This window comes from Xiphophorus couchianus, chromosome 7 (genome assembly GCF_001444195.1).
Source record: "Xiphophorus couchianus chromosome 7, X_couchianus-1.0, whole genome shotgun sequence".
Classification (NCBI taxonomy): domain Eukaryota; kingdom Metazoa; phylum Chordata; class Actinopteri; order Cyprinodontiformes; family Poeciliidae; genus Xiphophorus; species Xiphophorus couchianus.
The window spans coordinates 26,859,018-26,875,649 of NC_040234.1; the positions used below are offsets into that span (position 1 = coordinate 26,859,018).

At 40.5% G+C, this 16,632-nt stretch overlaps 1 protein-coding gene across 4 annotated transcripts in view; it reads left to right on the forward strand.

The window, feature by feature from the left end:
* The window catches only part of brsk1b (BR serine/threonine kinase 1b), a 34,841-nt gene extending 19,506 nt beyond the window's left edge, over positions 1–15,335 (forward strand). For 2 of the 4 annotated variants that reach the window (XM_028023488.1, XM_028023492.1), the window contains 9 exons: positions 778–937; positions 1,038–1,098; positions 2,020–2,626; positions 3,219–3,267; positions 4,030–4,153; positions 4,251–4,352; positions 4,486–4,594; positions 8,324–8,413; positions 8,658–15,335. In XM_028023488.1, the coding sequence (XP_027879289.1) occupies positions 778–937; positions 1,038–1,098; positions 2,020–2,626; positions 3,219–3,267; positions 4,030–4,153; positions 4,251–4,352; positions 4,486–4,594; positions 8,324–8,413; positions 8,658–8,884 (1,529 nt within the window). In that variant the 3' untranslated portion in view covers positions 8,885–15,335. The remainder of the gene's footprint in view (positions 1–777; positions 938–1,037; positions 1,099–2,019; positions 2,627–3,218; positions 3,268–4,029; positions 4,154–4,250; positions 4,353–4,485; positions 4,595–8,323; positions 8,414–8,657) is intronic. The other 2 variants (XM_028023491.1, XM_028023489.1) reach the window with 2 other exon arrangements.
* The last annotated feature ends 1,297 nt before the right edge of the window (positions 15,336–16,632 follow it).

Below are 16,632 nucleotides of genomic sequence, written 5' to 3' on the forward strand. Positions count from 1 at the left end.
TGTGTTTCCATCTACTAGTTTGGAGCGAATCAACCAGGCTACGTGAAATGTCATTTTGTCTGATGTAGACGCTATTTATCACCGTAACAAACAAAATAAACTAGCAGGGACCACACATTTACAAACAACTGAGAGACTCAGTTTGTAAGTTTGCTGAAGTTAAGTTCTCTACCTCAGGACTTATTCTTCAATTGTATTTCCATTTTTGGTAATTTCCAAAAACAATTAACTCAAGAGAGCGTTTTTTTTTTGTTGTTTTTTTTTACTGCATTAGAAATTTGCGTATTTCAAAATTCTAGATTCTTGCAGTACTTCAAAATTCTCATCAAAAGACGTTGACAGAATCACGTCAACTATCTGGGAAATTCGTGACAAAGATTTTGTAATACACATGCTGCACCAGTAGGTGGCAATAATGAAACTAGTGAAAAGAAAATGATTTTGAGAATGGCTAAAGCAGCACTGGGCTAGAGATTTTCCCCAAAACAGCAGCAGTGTTTTGCTAATTGTTAATCTCTTCATCTTAAATTTGAAAACAGAATATACACACTTTCTAACTTTGAGTGGTCTTCCTTCAGTATCAACTTCCACACCAATGTGTGTTAGTGTGTGGAAGTTGTGCTTTCACAAGGTATGTTGTCTGAGCGGCCACTGACTACCTAAAGCTCCTGAAGCTGAAAATCAGCTGAATCTAGATGATTTGCTTGGTGCCTTTCTACCTTGATTAGATGTACCTAAGCAGAAAGTTCAAATTCTGTTTCTGTGTTGTTGGTATTGTTGTCCAAGACCCACCCAGGAAGCGTGTGGATTCCCCGATGTTGACGCGTCACGGTCGGTGTCGTCCAGAGAGAAAGAGCTTGGAGGTCCTCAGCGTCACAGAACAGGGGTCTCCCACCCCACCTCGCAGGGCCCTGGACACGAACGCTCACAGTCAGAGGTACAAACAGATTTACTGCCACTGTTTCAGAAGCGTTCCAGCCAACAGAGCATGTCTGGATTGCTTGACCTCACTGACTCTTTGCGTTACTCCTCCAAAGGTCTCGTTCGGTCAGCGGTGCGTCCACGGGTCTGTCCTCCAGTCCTCTCAGCAGTCCCAGGGTAAGGACTTGACATTACTCTGCTCTGTTGTTCTATCTTGAAATAGAACTTTATTTACTGTCACTAAAAACAATTATTTCTAAAAAATTAGAGAAAATGCCATAATTGTGTTTGGAGAAATGTAGTGTCCCGCGTATTACAATCTACAACAAATAATGCGGCAATATAACCACATACTGATTTGACACGATTCCCAATGGTGTTTTAATAACTTTATATTGGAATACGGCATTTAAAAGTAATTCAACTTGTATATCCGTACACACAAATCAACCTGTGGGAGCCATTTTTGATTCCTAACAGGAAGTCGTGGTTATGTTGTAGCAATCTGATTGGCTGACATGGGTTTTAGCTTTGCACTACACTGCCCCCTATGGGTTTGGCATGTTTGAAAGAACGCTCAGAGGGTTGGTTTGGATGAAAACCTTTCTGAAACCAATGCCGTGTGGAGATTAGTGGCAGGACAATTTAACAGCTACCATCCACATCTTGAGTCCTTCAAAACACTTTATCCCAGACTTTTCTGTCTGGGATAGCAGCACATCAGATAGCAGCACATCAGAACTTGACTTTGAAAGAACCAAGTCTTTCCTTCCTTATGTATTATCAACAACTTTGGCATATAACTATCAGTTTTGTTTACCAGAATTAATTTATTGTGATGTGACCTTTGCCTTAGCAACGCTTGCTCATTCTGTTTGTGCTAGCCATGTTCTTCCGCCTTCCTATCACATCTTCATTTCAAACACATCATGCTCTCCATTTCTCAAAATAGGCAAGAAAAAAAAACGCTGTCACATATCTTGTTGATATTTTCTGTCCATGAATCATATTTCATGACCATTGCTTCCTGTCTCATCTGCCCACATCCCTTTCCCTCGTTTTTTTTTTTTTTTGCATCTTTCTCTGTCTGCCCATCAGAGCCCGGTCTTCACCTTTAGCCAATCAGAGGCCACCTCCACCTCCACTTCCTCCTCCAAAGACCCCAAAGCAGGAAGTGGCACCACTCCTCGACCCGCCCGCCCGATGCCCGACCCAAAAACCCAGACCTTGCCCTCGAAGGGTCCCGCTGACCGGCCCCAGCTCCACTCCATGAAGTCACTCCCTCTCCAGACTCCACGCTCTCCTTCCCCCTCCCCCTCCCCCGTCCTCTCCCCAATCCCGCGGTTCTTCAACTTCCCCTCTCCGTCCGTCTTCAGGTCCAAGAACGTCCACTCGTCCTCTAACTCTTCTGCCACCCCTTCCCCTGTGTCGCAGGTCACGCCGCAGGGCTCGCCCCTGCCCACCCCGCTCGGCACGCCCGTGCACCAAATCCATCACCCTTCCTCCACCACTCCTCCCTCCTCCTCCTCCTCGTCCTCTTCCTCCAGAGTGGACGGGGCGGGCGGGGCCTCGCTGACCCCGCCCTCCAGTCCTGGAGGTAGCGGCAACTTGGCCGCCTCGAGCTCCACCCACTGGAGGACGAGGCTCAACTCGTTCAAAAACAATCTGCTGGGCTCACCGCGGTTCCATCGGCGCAAACTGCAAGGTGAGCAGAGATTTAAAGAAGATGGTTTTTTTTTTTTTTTTTTTTTATTGTCATACTCTTATTTACTTTGGAATTTTTGGAGGCTATTTTATTATTGTAATGTTGCTTTGTCTAGTTGCTTTGAATAGTTCAAAGTCTTATTGTTGTGTTATTTTCTATTACTATTTATTCTTATTTATTGGTATATGATGTCTTTACATTTTTAGTTTCACTGGAGGAATGGCCAGAAACGTCATGTTGATTACTTGTACATCTAGGACATATGATGACAATAAAGTAGACTTTGACTTTGGCTGGGGGGAAAAAGAAAAAGAACTTGTAGTATTCTTTAAATTAGTGCTTCACCTGAGGGCTGGCGCCACTTTAAATTCCATCACAATGAGCTTCGTAATAGCAAAACGATGGAAAGAGTCTCTGGTAGCATCTCTTCCTACCAAAGGAGCGTGTGCTTCAGCCTTCAGCTGTGTTGAGTAATCCTGCTGCTGTGATGAGCTGTAATTAGAACAATTAAATTAGAGTCTGTCATCAAGAATCACTGGACTTATCTTTCCCACCATCTTTCATCCCATCTCTCTGTCTGTGTTTGTTTTAGTCCCGACATCAGAGGACATGTCCAGTCTGACTCCAGAGTCCAGTCCAGAGTAAGTACACACATGTAATTTTTATTTATTTTCATGTTTGTTGGTAGCCTGGTAAAAACCAGCTCCTTGTACTTCGCACTCCGTTCTAATGGTCTGGGCTCACGGCTATTGAAAAAAGATTACTTCCTGGAGGCGTGGGCTCTGTTGACATTTAAAATTTTATCCAGTCGCTCACATTTAATGCACCAGCTCGATGCTATAAAGCTTACCTGAAATTGCCTGTGCTGTAAACAACCATCCTCCACTGCAAAGAGAGACGTGCCGAGCCCAACGAGGCGGCTGTTTATGTTAATACAGTATTTGGAGATGTGACCAATGTGAACTGAACGACTTTGTTCACTTCCTCCATTGCCATTGCTAAAACTACAGGCAGAATCCGATTCTAAAACAGCGCAGAAACTCAAAATCGTTCACAACTTCTCCTTCTGTCCACTGATCGACCCAATTTAAAAATCAACTGGAGAAATCCAAGACAATGGGAGAAATCCTTGAAGGAGCACTGAAGGGAGATGAAAATTTTGTCGGAAGGCAGTTGACAGACATTTTTCATCTCTATTTCAAAATATTGTGAAATTCACCTGACATGGTTTACATAAAATACAATGCAAAACATGCCTACATAAAAAAAGAGAAAAATGAGAAAAAACTCATTGAACACAAAAAATTGAAGCCTTGGGCGACAGCCCGTCTAACGTCTGACGCACAGTAAAAGTGATTTTAAATTGGTTCAAAATTGTTGTAATTTTTTAAAATTGCTTCTAGGCTGGCTAAGCGGTCGTGGTTTGGTAACTTCATCAGTCTGGAGAAGGAGGAGCAGATCTTTGTTCTGATCAGAGACAAGCCGCTCAGTTCCATCAAGGCGGACATCGTCCACGCCTTCCTCTCAGTGAGTGCCATCAGCCTTCAACCGGCTTCACACATCGTTATCGTCTCCTTTGTCTTTTCAGTCTTAACAGACTCCATCTCCTCTGTCGTCTCCACAGATCCCCTCCCTCAGCCACAGTGTGGTGTCTCAGAATAGTTTCCGGGCGGAATACAAGTCCTCGGGCGGCCCCTCTGTCTTCCAGAAACCTGTCAAGTTCCAGGTCATATTTCCTTTTTTGTGCCTTGACATTTTTTTTTATCCAGCCAACATCAGCAGAAAATAGGCCAAACAGGGTTTCAAAAGGTTCAAAAAGTAGAGTTTAAAGTCCAGTTTTTTTGCTCCCGTTTTTGCAGGTGGACATCGCTTTCTCTGAGGGAGAGAGAGAACGAGAGAGGGAACGAGCGGAGAGGGAAGGACGAAGAGAGATGGGCATCTACAGTGTCACCTTCACGCTATTAGCAGGTGAGCGGTTGAATGATAGAGGCCCTGTCCACATCTGGTATCAACATATGACCCGGCCACTTCATCTACTAGTGAACAGCTAATGGGACAAGTCAAAATAAATTGTGCTTTTGAAAGTTTTAGCCTGAAAAACTCCTGTTTTCAGAATCTTTCTTTTGAAGTAAAAGCAGTCAGTATCTGTTAAAGTTGTAAGTGATGCCGGCTAATTTGTAAACAAAGTAAACAGGAAACTGTGCATAGTATTGTATGATATTCAAATCTAACTAACTTAAATCACAGATTTAGATCCTTGACGTAAACCATATGAGCATATCGTCACCAATTGTGCTTGATTTAACTAACAAATTATAAAACACATAGTTGTCAAACTATCCAAACATCAGCATTAAGCCCTACTGTGCAATAAACTAGAGCTAGCATTATGCTAACTAGCTGCTAATGTACAAAATAACAAAATAAGGAGAGGGGTTGAAGACATGCGGCAAATGTCGTCGGGTCCGGGAGTCGAACCCGCGACAGCCGCGTCGAGGACTCAAGGCCTCCAAATACGGGTCGCGCTAACCACTACGCCACCACGGCACGCCCCAGATTTTACAATATTTTAATGTGATTTTATATGACAGATCATGTCAAATCTACCAAAATAAGGCAGTTTGTCTAAAAGGATAATTGACTGTAAATGTTTTTTTTCTCTTTTTTTTGTTTGAAAAAGGGTTGATGAACATAGTATACACACCTTCTTTGTTTTGGTGCCCTTTGCCCTTATTATTAATGTAAAAAGTTAAAGATGTAATGAATACTCCACAAACATATATGGCACTTTCTTCTTTTGGAGTGTATTTTTCACAGAGCTGGGTGACATGAAAGGCTTTTTTTATTTATCATGAAAGAGGATCACCCCTCCCTGTTATCATCTGTAAACATCTGTAATCAGACCGTCCATATTCCAAGCTGGTGATGCAGTGGCCGCTGCTAATATCCTGGATCTAATGGATCTGTTGGCTCTTGCAGCCACTTTCACTAGATTTTTAGTGTTTCTGTCGTGCTTTAAAATATGCAAAAAGCTGTTGGCATTTACTTTCATCACAGCAGTAAGGAAGAAATGGTGACAAACTGGAGTAAACAGAAAAGACCACAAATATTATGCCATTCAAGAAGCTTTATGGATCTTAGTGTATTAGGAGGCTGTAACAGGAGATTTCTTGAGAATTCCCCCTTCACTGCTCTGTCTGGGATTTCTCCCACCGAGCTGGATTCCTGCAGCAGAATTTCAGTGAACAGAAGAAGTTGTGAAAAATGACGTTGATTTTCTGCTCTGTTTTAGAATTGCAGTCTAGCGATGGCAGCAGAGGAAGTGAAGGAAGCCGTTCAGTCTTTTTTGGTCACGCTTCCAAATTCTGAACAATTAAAAACCGGAGTAAGAGAAATGTTTAAGTTTACAGCGCAAGTCATTTCCAGTAAAGACTCCTACATACTAGAGCGTACTGTCAGTACTTTGTAAAGCTAGTTTTTACCCGGCTTTTGAAATGCTTAAATGAGACTTTCATTTGGTTTTACAATTGGCTTCCTTGTAAATCAATCAAGGATTTTTGTAGAACATGTTTCAGCACCAAGGCAGTTCAAAGTGCTTTACATCATGAAAATATAAAAATATGCATTTTGTGAAGGGCCTTTGTTGAAATCATCATTACTCATCCAATGTGTTGGTCAATGTTCCATTTATTATGGTCCAAAAGAAACTCTAAGCAGGTGGGGTTTTAGTCTTGATTTAATGGAACTCGGTGTTTCAGCTGTTTTGCAGTTTTCTGGAAGTTTGTTCCAGATTTGAGGTAAAGTTGCTGACGTCACATTATGAGTAAGGACAGTAAAGTGTGGAGATGTTGGGGAAAACTGCCTCATAACCAGTGGTGGGAAGTAACGAAGTACAAGTACTTCGTTACTGTACTTAAGTACAATTTTCATGTATCTGTACTTTACTTAAGTAGATTTAATAATGGGTACTTTCTACTTTTACTCCACTACATTTTACAGTAAGTATCTGTACTTTCTACTTCACTACATTTCTACAAAAGTGTCGCGTTACTCGTTACATCCAAGTCGCACTGCTCTCTTTTTGTCCGTTAAAATATGAAGTTCAGGGACTTTAAGGTGGCGCCGTAAAATCCAAGCAATAACGTGACTTAGTGTCTGTTGTCACACATCGCCTCCCCCTTTACTAGCACGCGGAGCTCCAGACATGCGCAGTGGTTTCCTCTGAGCGGGAGAAGATGTCTAACTAATCGATAATAGCTGCATAAATCATAAGATATGACGACATGTAAAACCAGCAGCGCTTCGCTTTCACAGACGGTGGGACTTTGTCCAACTTTTAGCGTCACTTGGAAGGAAAGCTTAAAGAAAGGTAAGATCTGTGGACGTGATGCTAGCAAAGCTAGCTGTACTGAGACACATGTTGCATCTGCGATGAAAAAAAGTTGTCACTCATGCGCTGAATTATTGTGTGGATTCAGGAACGATCCGATTCTTCTGGACGGATCTTTACTAAGGTTGATGGGACTGAAGCCTCACTGAGAGCCGTTCTTTGTTCTTGTATACACTGCAATAGCTATGTATAGCTATATATATAGCTATATATATATATATATATATATATAGACACACACACACACATTTATTTAATTGCCGAATAAGTAAAAGTTGAACGTATGAACACAGAGCATGCTCATTGGTTGATTTTGTCTCCTGTCATGGTGGCAAACATGCAGTGGGAGGGAGGATGAGAACAGTCATGGTGCTCCTTCTGCTTGTTGCGCCGTTGGACAGTGTTCATAGTGTTGTTGTAATGTTACAATTACAACTGTAATTGTAGCATAGCAATTACAGTTAATTGCTATGTTTCATGGTTTAATGGTGCAGACAGTTGTGGTTTCTGACATGGGCAATATGGGCAACCGCCCAGGGCGTTATTTTTATAGGGATGGCAGGCGACCTCTGCGGATTGTAGCACAGCGATGAAAGCAAAACAGAATGAAATGAGTTGTAATTGATACTGGTTAAATATATTTCAGCTCTAAGTATTTATATCTAGGTGTTTTTATGGAAATGTGGATCTTTCAGATCAATCTGAGAACCAATTTTGATAGGTGCACTTCATTTTATTGTGTCATGTAGCGCAGGGCGCTGGTCTTGGTCTCGTGTTCAGTGGTCTTGACTACAACTCTGCTACGTGGCTCCTCGATGTCTTCCCCCCCACACCTTCGTTCCATCCCCTTTCAGTTGGATTTCTTTCTAAATAAATGTCACTAATGAAGTTCATGCTACGTTAGGACAGGAAATAAGATGTTTCCATCCCTGAAATTATGATGCATAGAATCACATATCTAAGTCTAAACTCTTACAGAGAATAAACACAATAAGAACATGTTTAATCTGTGACATTGTTTATTAAAATGGCACATTTATGATGTATTCAAATTAAATACTATCGGCACACTTAATGATATTAGCGATTAGGTTATGTATTCAGCAAGTACTTTTACTTTTAATACTTAAGTATTTTTAAAAGCCAGTACTTTTTTACTTTTACTTAAGTAAAATGTTAATGTGGTACTTTGACTTTTACTTGAGTACATTTTTGCCTGTGTATTTGTACTTTTACTTAAGTACATTTTTTGAGTACTTTCTCCACCACTGCTCATAACCGACTCTTGATTCTTCTTTCCCCTTTAGGTCCCAGTCGCAGGTTTAAAAGAGTCGTAGAAACTATTCAAGCTCAGCTTCTCAGCACTCACGATCAGCCATCTGTTCAGGCTCTGGCAGGTGAGTTCCAAACATTCATATACAAAGCCTCGTAAAAGTATTCATACGCCCTGAACCTGTTATGGCATTTGGCCATGTTAAGTACCGTCAATAGGAGCAACTCTTCCATAAAGGCAAGATATCTAGAATGAAGGGGATTGAACACAAATAAACTTCAAAAATTTAAGAACACTCTACAAGCCACCTGTTTGTAAAGCGATTTGAATAACAGCTCCTCTCTGGAATTGTGTTCCTTGCCTCTCAGATGAGAAGAACGGTCAGCTCTCCCGTCCGCCCAGCGCTCCTTCCCATCAGAACTCCCGGAATTTCGAAAGCGGATCAGATCGAGTGGAGAGGGAGCCCACGGTGGACGGGGTGAGCGGCGGTGGCAGCAGCAGCAACAGCGGCGGGACGGCCTTACAACGGCGAGAGTCGGGGAGAGACAAGACCAGACTCCTTTCATCGTCCAACGGGACGCAGTCTCACCCGTGAAAAGAATGTTGCAAACGAGAAGAGAGGGTTGACCGCTTGGCTTGCCTCTCTTCCTCCACTCAGTCCTTCCTGCTTTCTTCCCTTAGCCTTTTCCTTACTTCCTTCCGGGCTTCTGACCTTTAATCCCATTTAAAGGAACGGGAGGCGAGAAGGACTTTAGTCAAAAATCGTCTAGAGATCCAGAGAATTCCCCCAAAGTGTCTGTCTGTAGTAGGAAGGCGTACAGAAGGGAGTGGGAATGTAGAACAGAGAAAGCTCACAACCAGGGAAACGAGTCGTTCACCTCCCACAGCAGATCGACAAAGCACAGGACATTTCCAACAAACTATCACAACCAACAGTTGCTTCAGACTTTGCAGGAAACCTCCAGGTCAATCAGTCAGGTTGGCTCACTGTGACACTGGCCAACGACTTGAGTGCGTCGAAGCATTCCCTTTCATCACTTCCTGCCCATCCAGATTTATCGTCCACATCACTTCCTCCCCTCACCTTTCTACGGGCGAACAAATGAGTTTTCTCCAAGCCGAAGGAAAGCCGGCCAAGAATCAGATGAGCTTTGTGATTGTTTGAAGTGATTTGTGTTCCTAAAGGCTCAGCAAACCCTAACGGTACGTTTTCACAATCAAACGGGAATAGAGCAGAGGAGCAAATATCGCCAGAGAACGGATTCACGGTAACGTGGACACCGTGCGTCGGAGTGACACAACTTTTCCTCGAACATATGGAGCCCCACCCCAACTCCACAGTTATTTCTGACATACAACGATATGAAGCTATGATACCATATTGCCTTTACAAGAGAAGACAAATGTGGACAACGGTGAGAATTCAGCCACATTTCAAGGAAACTAGTCACGCTGCGAGGAGGGTCCCCTACTAGTCTAAAAGCATGCTGGAGGAAAAGATTAGGAGGCTAAACATAGAAGGAGCTGCCTGTTAATTTAAATGCAGTGGACACACAAAAAATAACAAACCAAGAAGCCAAAAACCTTCTCTTTGGCTTATTTAGAAATGAAAAGCAATTTTTATGTGAATGACTTTTAGAGCATTTCTTTTACACCATACGTAATCCATATAAATGGAACATTTTGTTGTTTTTTATTTACTAGTTTCTCCCGATGCATTTGCTGTTTTAGAAATTTTAGTTGTTTCTTTTTTAAGTTGGTCTCTCTGAGCCTTAGAACCACTTCTAATCTAAAACACATGCTAATGCTAATATGAGCTGGTTCCACTTCATATTTGGTCGTTCAACCAGACCCTGGTGCGGTACGCTAATTTTAAAATCCCTTTCTCATCATACAGGAAGTACCAAGTGCATAATTGATAGACCTGTAAACCTTTAGACAATTCAACAAGTCGTCAAGTTTTACCCCACCGTGGTTAGCATTAGCTTAGCATTAGCACACTTTCAGAAATGGCTTATCTTGAACATAAACCACAATCTTTTTCTTCCTATTAGTGGAAAAGATTCAGAGATTCTCTTCTCTGAATCTGACCAAACAAAGAAAGTTGTACATCTGACTCATAATGACAGTGATATATTTCAGTTATCTCAGTAGCTGCTTGCTGCTCGTATTCTGTTTAAACAAATCCACTTTCCTTTTGCCTAGATGCTCGTTGGCCCCTCTTGTCTCTACATAATTTACTTCTTTTTATATTTGAAATTGTTCCTGGCAGAACAGTAAAGCATAAAGCCGTGTTCCAAATAACAGCAGTATCTTTGAGAGAGCGAGGAAAATCTGATTGTAGCTTCTATTTCTGCACATGCAAAAGAATTGCGAATACTGCCCATTCCATGCCAAACTGGGAGAAAAATGTATGACGTTTGTTTACACAACAAGGTGAGAAAAATGGGGGATTAAAAAAAATAACTGAAAGAAAATGCTGGAAGATTCAGCTTTTCTGTAAAGGGCCTACCAAATATTTACATGTATAACTATTAAATCTGAAAATTGCCTCACATCTGCGTTGAATTACATCAGCCAACATCTGGCACCTATTAACAGGTATGTCAGCTTGTTAATAGTTTGGAGTACATTCCACTGTTCCTCTACATTTCTTGATTTTGCCTCAGAAAAAGGAGGTCTGATGTCATCAAATAAGTTTACAATTGCCAGGTCCAAGGACTGGACTGTACTCTCTGTAAAGATAATAATAGATTTTCTTCCACACCTTGCGGGTTTCTTGTTTCTGTTTGAAAACAACCACACATCGTATCCATTCCTAAATTTCTTTATACGTTTTCCTTCTCCAGTTAACCCTCTGACATCAGGAGTCGTAAATCTCAGAACCTCCGCCAATCCACTAGAGTAGATTTTCTCATTAGTGTCAAAATGAAAAAAGAAATTCTGAAATTTTATCTACAGAATCAATGCAGTAGTGGTAAGGACGTTGCAACATCAGTCAAATACCAACATTACTCAATCTCACTCTAGAATGTCCTCTCTGGTGAAAATGTACTCCACTGACAGTCATAAAACAGGAAGGAAACTTTAGGTTTGGCCTTTCTGATTAGATAAATATTTGAATGTTGGTCCAAATGTACCCCAGAGCTCAGTTGGATCATACACATATGCAAAAAGTAATAATTACAAAAGAAACGTACCCCATCGCGATACAGCAGAACAATGTAAATACCACATCCTTGAGCCCAATGCACCATCACTAGTCCAAACAAAGCACAAGAAAAGCAACACAAAATGTGACAAGGTTTGGTACTTCACAGAAAACTGCTTTGTTTCCTCATATTTAGACTCAAATAAAACGACTTTTTCTTTCAATATTACAATGCAAAGAAAAGACTGAAAAGCATCTTTAGTGTTGTAAGGATGGAATGTTTGCTAACCAAGCCTCATGTTTTGGTCAATTTGGACTTGACGTATGTCCACTTTGTTTACAAAAATACCTAACGGACCTGAAATTACTATTTATAAGATGTCTGTGGACGTCCCGTCTTTGCAAGGCTAAAGCAGCTAATTTACCGGCTTTTGCTACATTGCAGTGTCATTGAATTGATGGCGACATCATGTGAAACCTGTCTGACATTTTTGTGTTTTTAACATAAGTTTAACCAAAGATCCACTGCGATCAATGTTCTTCACGTATTTGCTTACATTAAGATAACTAGTCTCCAATAAAGGGGAAAACACAATTCTGGGCTAGCTTAAACAGCTAAAAGCCACATTAGCCGAAGCTAAAACTTATCTGAAACATTAATAAATAAATAATTGTCCATTACTGGCTTCTTGAGTCAGTAAATAATGAGTCAAAGAGGCTCATTTGAGAGTCATGAAGTGGAAATATGAATAACAAAATTCAAAAAGTGATTAAAATTGCAACACAGTTGTTTGAAACCATTTCTATTCCCAAAGTCTAAATGTTTTACGTCTCACTGAAAAAGAATGAAGGTCGGGAATGTACTGTTTACAAGAAAGCTGAGGTGAAAGGTCCAGCATACTCAGGTGTGTCTGTCGTCATAAAAACTCTACATTCATGCTGCCTGGGTAGGAAAAATGAAGCCAAACTGAAGAATGAAATGTCCCTGGTATCTTTATTTATTTTTTATTTTTATTACCATCTCCTCCCTTTTATTGCACCGGTCTCTGTGTATGTAGTTGTTTTTCATTGCTGTATTTAATGAGCCTAGAACTAATTATTTGAATGTCAAAAAAGAGAAGTTCTTAAAATTACTGCACCAGATTTTGATCCGTGTATTTATTGAAGTTTGTACTTTTATTTATTTTTTTATTTGCTATGTATTGTTTGAAAGTAGTTTTTTTTTTCCGTGCAGGAATTTTAAGAGTAAACCAACGTCTGTCACTGAAGAATAACTTACTTTGACACAGATATTTTATGCCAAAATATGCTTTAAGCTCTGACGTACATTTTTGAATCTTCTGTTAAGTTTGGAATTTATTTGTTGTTGTCTATGTGTGTCACCATAGATGTTCACCTTTTACAAAGCTAAACCAAAAGTTCATCTACACTCTGACATTTTAGGAGGACTTATTTGTGTGTCTTAAAGGAACTTTAGTGATAGGTAGATAATTATCCGAGCCTTCATTCTAGTTTTCTGTGTTTGATCTTTATCACCGCCTCAGACAAAATGAAGATAATAGGTTACTAGAATGTTGTATGACTACTTTAAAGAATTTCTTTGTCTTTCTGCCTAGGGGAACAAAACGCATACATGTAGGACATTTTAGACATTTTGTTCACATGGAACAAGCCCCAACGCAGATTATTCATTAGGTGCTACAGCTCTCATGGCATAAAGAATAACATATTCACAGCTATGCATGTTGCCCACAGATGAAGCCATTTATTTTATTTTCTCTGGTCTTGTTTCCAAGGTGAAAAAAAAAGTTTTGATCCAGTACAACAGCTTGGGAACTACAACAGGATTTGACGTAGGTCATACAGAAAGAAGAGCATTTTCACGACTGTGCAGGAGGTCCACAGATACAGGCGTTCATTCTCTTTCATAAGGTTTCGCCTCTAGTTAAAAAATATCGGTTCTGTAGAACAGCTGTTCGGTGCCGTCCACCCGGAGACGTTTTTAGGTGGGTTCACTAAAGTTTTTGGTCGTTTAGGCAGTGCCTCCACACGAATTTACAGCAGTGTATTATGGCCCTTGTAGGTATAACTTTTTTTTTAAAAGGAGTGGTAAATTTCTGCCAAAAAAATTCAGAAATTTAAAAATAATATCAAAAATGTCCTAGAAAACACAAGGAAATTTCTAAAGCTGAAAAGGTTCTAGAAAAAACTTGGACATTTCTGCATTTCAAAAGTCAAAAATATGCATGAAAAAAACTGAACTAAACTAGTTTTTTTCATCCTCTTTTTTTTTCTATCTACAATACACCCTAATACGCCGTCATACAAATTCAGCAATTGTGGAAACCAGAAAAGATGAATTTTGAAACCGGGTTCTGGGGTGGATGGATTTCATGACTTTGTGGCCATGCGAGCCACATGGAATTAACTATGATGTCATAACTCCAGCTCTCTTTACCCCGCATGCGCCTCAGTCTCACAAATGACAAACATGCCACGTTCTGTTTCTTGTGCCGTAAGCTGGCAGTGTTACAGTGCCACCAATGGGCCTGGCATACCTACTACATTATTTTCTGTGGCGTGAACGCACTTTAATGTTACTTTTTATTTTTAAGTAAGAAACGAAAAAATACACGTGTACAGGGCCTCAAATTCATTTTCACAAATAGCTGGCTGTGCTCTGCATTTAGAGCTAATTGACATGTTAGCATGTTATCATGCTAAACATAACCATTTTTTATTAATTTCAAAGCTGACCTGGTAAGGGCAGTGTTGTCACATTCATGTTTTCATGTACTTTTTGCTTAGTCATCAAAATCTCTTAAATTTAACCCGTTCTCTCCTGACTTTTGTCAACCTTGTTTTTCAACAGAGCTGGTTTCAATAGCTTCAAACCTAAAGGCAAACTAAACCCTTTCAGAATGTCTGCTACGATGGATGCACCATAGACTCAGGTGAAGCTATTTAGTTTTAAAACAGCTTTGGGGAGGAACTGTAAGTTCTTGCAGTAAACCAGCGCTTGGTAGCGATGTTAGATATATGGTGGACGAGCGTTTTAGTCCTCTGGTGAATGCATGCACATTTGACACCTGTGGTGACCCTGGAGCACAAGCCCCGTGTCCAAAGGGTAGAGGTCAAACAGGTCTCAAGTTACAGATTTCCGTACCTATTTTAAAACACCAACTTAGAATGTAAGTCAGAGGAAAGAAAAAACCCAACTAAAGCTATAGAAGTTAGCTAATCAGTGACAGAACTTACTTACCTTATATCTTGTACATCTTCCCATCCCGTCTCTTTGTATTTCAATCCCCACCTTCCTCCTAAATGCACATAACACACCCTCTTATATAATCACCCTTCTTGTATACATTTTCTATACTATATACTTTGATGCAGATGCTGTATACGTTTGTATACACTGTGTGCCTGTCTCTATCTCCATTGTATGCCATTCATAGCTATGTAGCATTCACTATGTTTTAATGACTCTGTAGTCACCATACAGCTCTTCTTCTCATCATTATTACTCATTCTTCTTCTGCAGTCATAAAAGAATACAACTACAATATCTGCAGCCCTTCCACCCTCTTTCCGACTTCAAATTCCCTCCACCCTTGCTTCCGTTTCACAGCCCCCCACCCCAAGCCAATTCACGCAGTAGACAAAAACAAAAAAAATACTTTTTCACTCTAAAAGAATTCATGAACAAAGGGGAGTCAAAGAAGGAGCAGGTGTGACGGGGGGTCGAGAGAGGAGCTAACGCAATTAATGATGATGATGACGACAAAGAGAAATGTCTGTAGTACAATTACTCAAAAGGAAAAGTGCACTATTATGACTATGATTATTATTGCCTGTGAGAAATGCTGTTCAATAAACAACAATGGAAATGTAAGTTGGAGTTTGGGTTTTGTTTTGTTGAATAATCGCTACGATTTAAGCTTCCCGTGGGGTTTTTACTCTGTACACGGTCCGGTGGGGTTGCACTGAGCCCGCGTGTGCTTTTAGGAGATTTTTGGGGCTTTTTTTTTTGGTCAGTGGTCAGATGACTGTCAGACTGTCATCTGACAGTCTGATGTCTGTCATCTGAACTCAAGCTAAGACCATGGGAGGTTAAAGAAGGTTACTAGTGGCCAACCTGGTGAAGTAACCTGACCCTATGTGAAAAGTAATTGCCCCCAAACCTTCTAGCTGGTTTTGCCATCTTTGGTCTTGACAAACCATCTGGCATCCAAATAGACTACCAATGGTCACCACCAGATTTAAGCACGGACTTTGACAAAGCCAGTCCGCACTTCATTATCTTGCCTCGTAACCAGAATGTTGTTGAGTTTAACCGAAATGATTGCCAACTGATTGTATCAATTGCATCAAATGGTCCGGGTCTGGAAGAAGCCCCAGCCCACCATCCTACCGCCACCTCTGCTGAGTGTTCATACAATGTCTTGTTTCTGAAAAGATGTTTAGTCTTTAATTTTGGCCTTGAATCACTCCCACTGAAACAACTTTTACATAATTTTGGTTTTGTTTAGTCTTTAATACTGACCTTGGCTGTTAGATGTTGTGTCGGGTTGCTTTATGATGTCTTTGATATCTCGTTGATGCACCTTTGGAGAATTCTGGTAAGGCTGATCCGTCCCAGGAAGGTTCACTACTGTAATATCTCATGCAGACTGATGAATCACTTTGTTTCTCATCTGTTCTTAAATTAATTTGGATAGAGGAATGTTGTGGTTCTCTCTTAAATCTTTTACTTTATGTTGTCAGACAGGTTCTATTTAATTTAAGTCAATGTAATATTGAGATCAGGTGATGGTTTTACAATAGGGTCAAATGTATTTTCAGTTAAGAGGGAGAGACCAGTTAAAATATCTTGCTAAAATATCAGCCCAAAGTTCAAAATTGTTGAATTTTGGGCTGTGGACAGCAGAGTAACTGCAAAGAACCAGGCTCCAGGCTGGGATTCGAACCTACGATCGTCTTGTTACAAAACAACAGTGCTAACAACTGTACCACCATGCAGTCAGTTATATTTGTCAAATTAAAAGTAGTTTAATGGTCTGCAAAACTTGGAGTTAATGTCAAAATGATTGCTAGGTCCAGCAGATTTACATTTCAACTAATCTTTGAATTTTACCAACATCTGAATTCAAGTAATATTACCACTTTGCAACCAGTCCCAACTAAAGTCT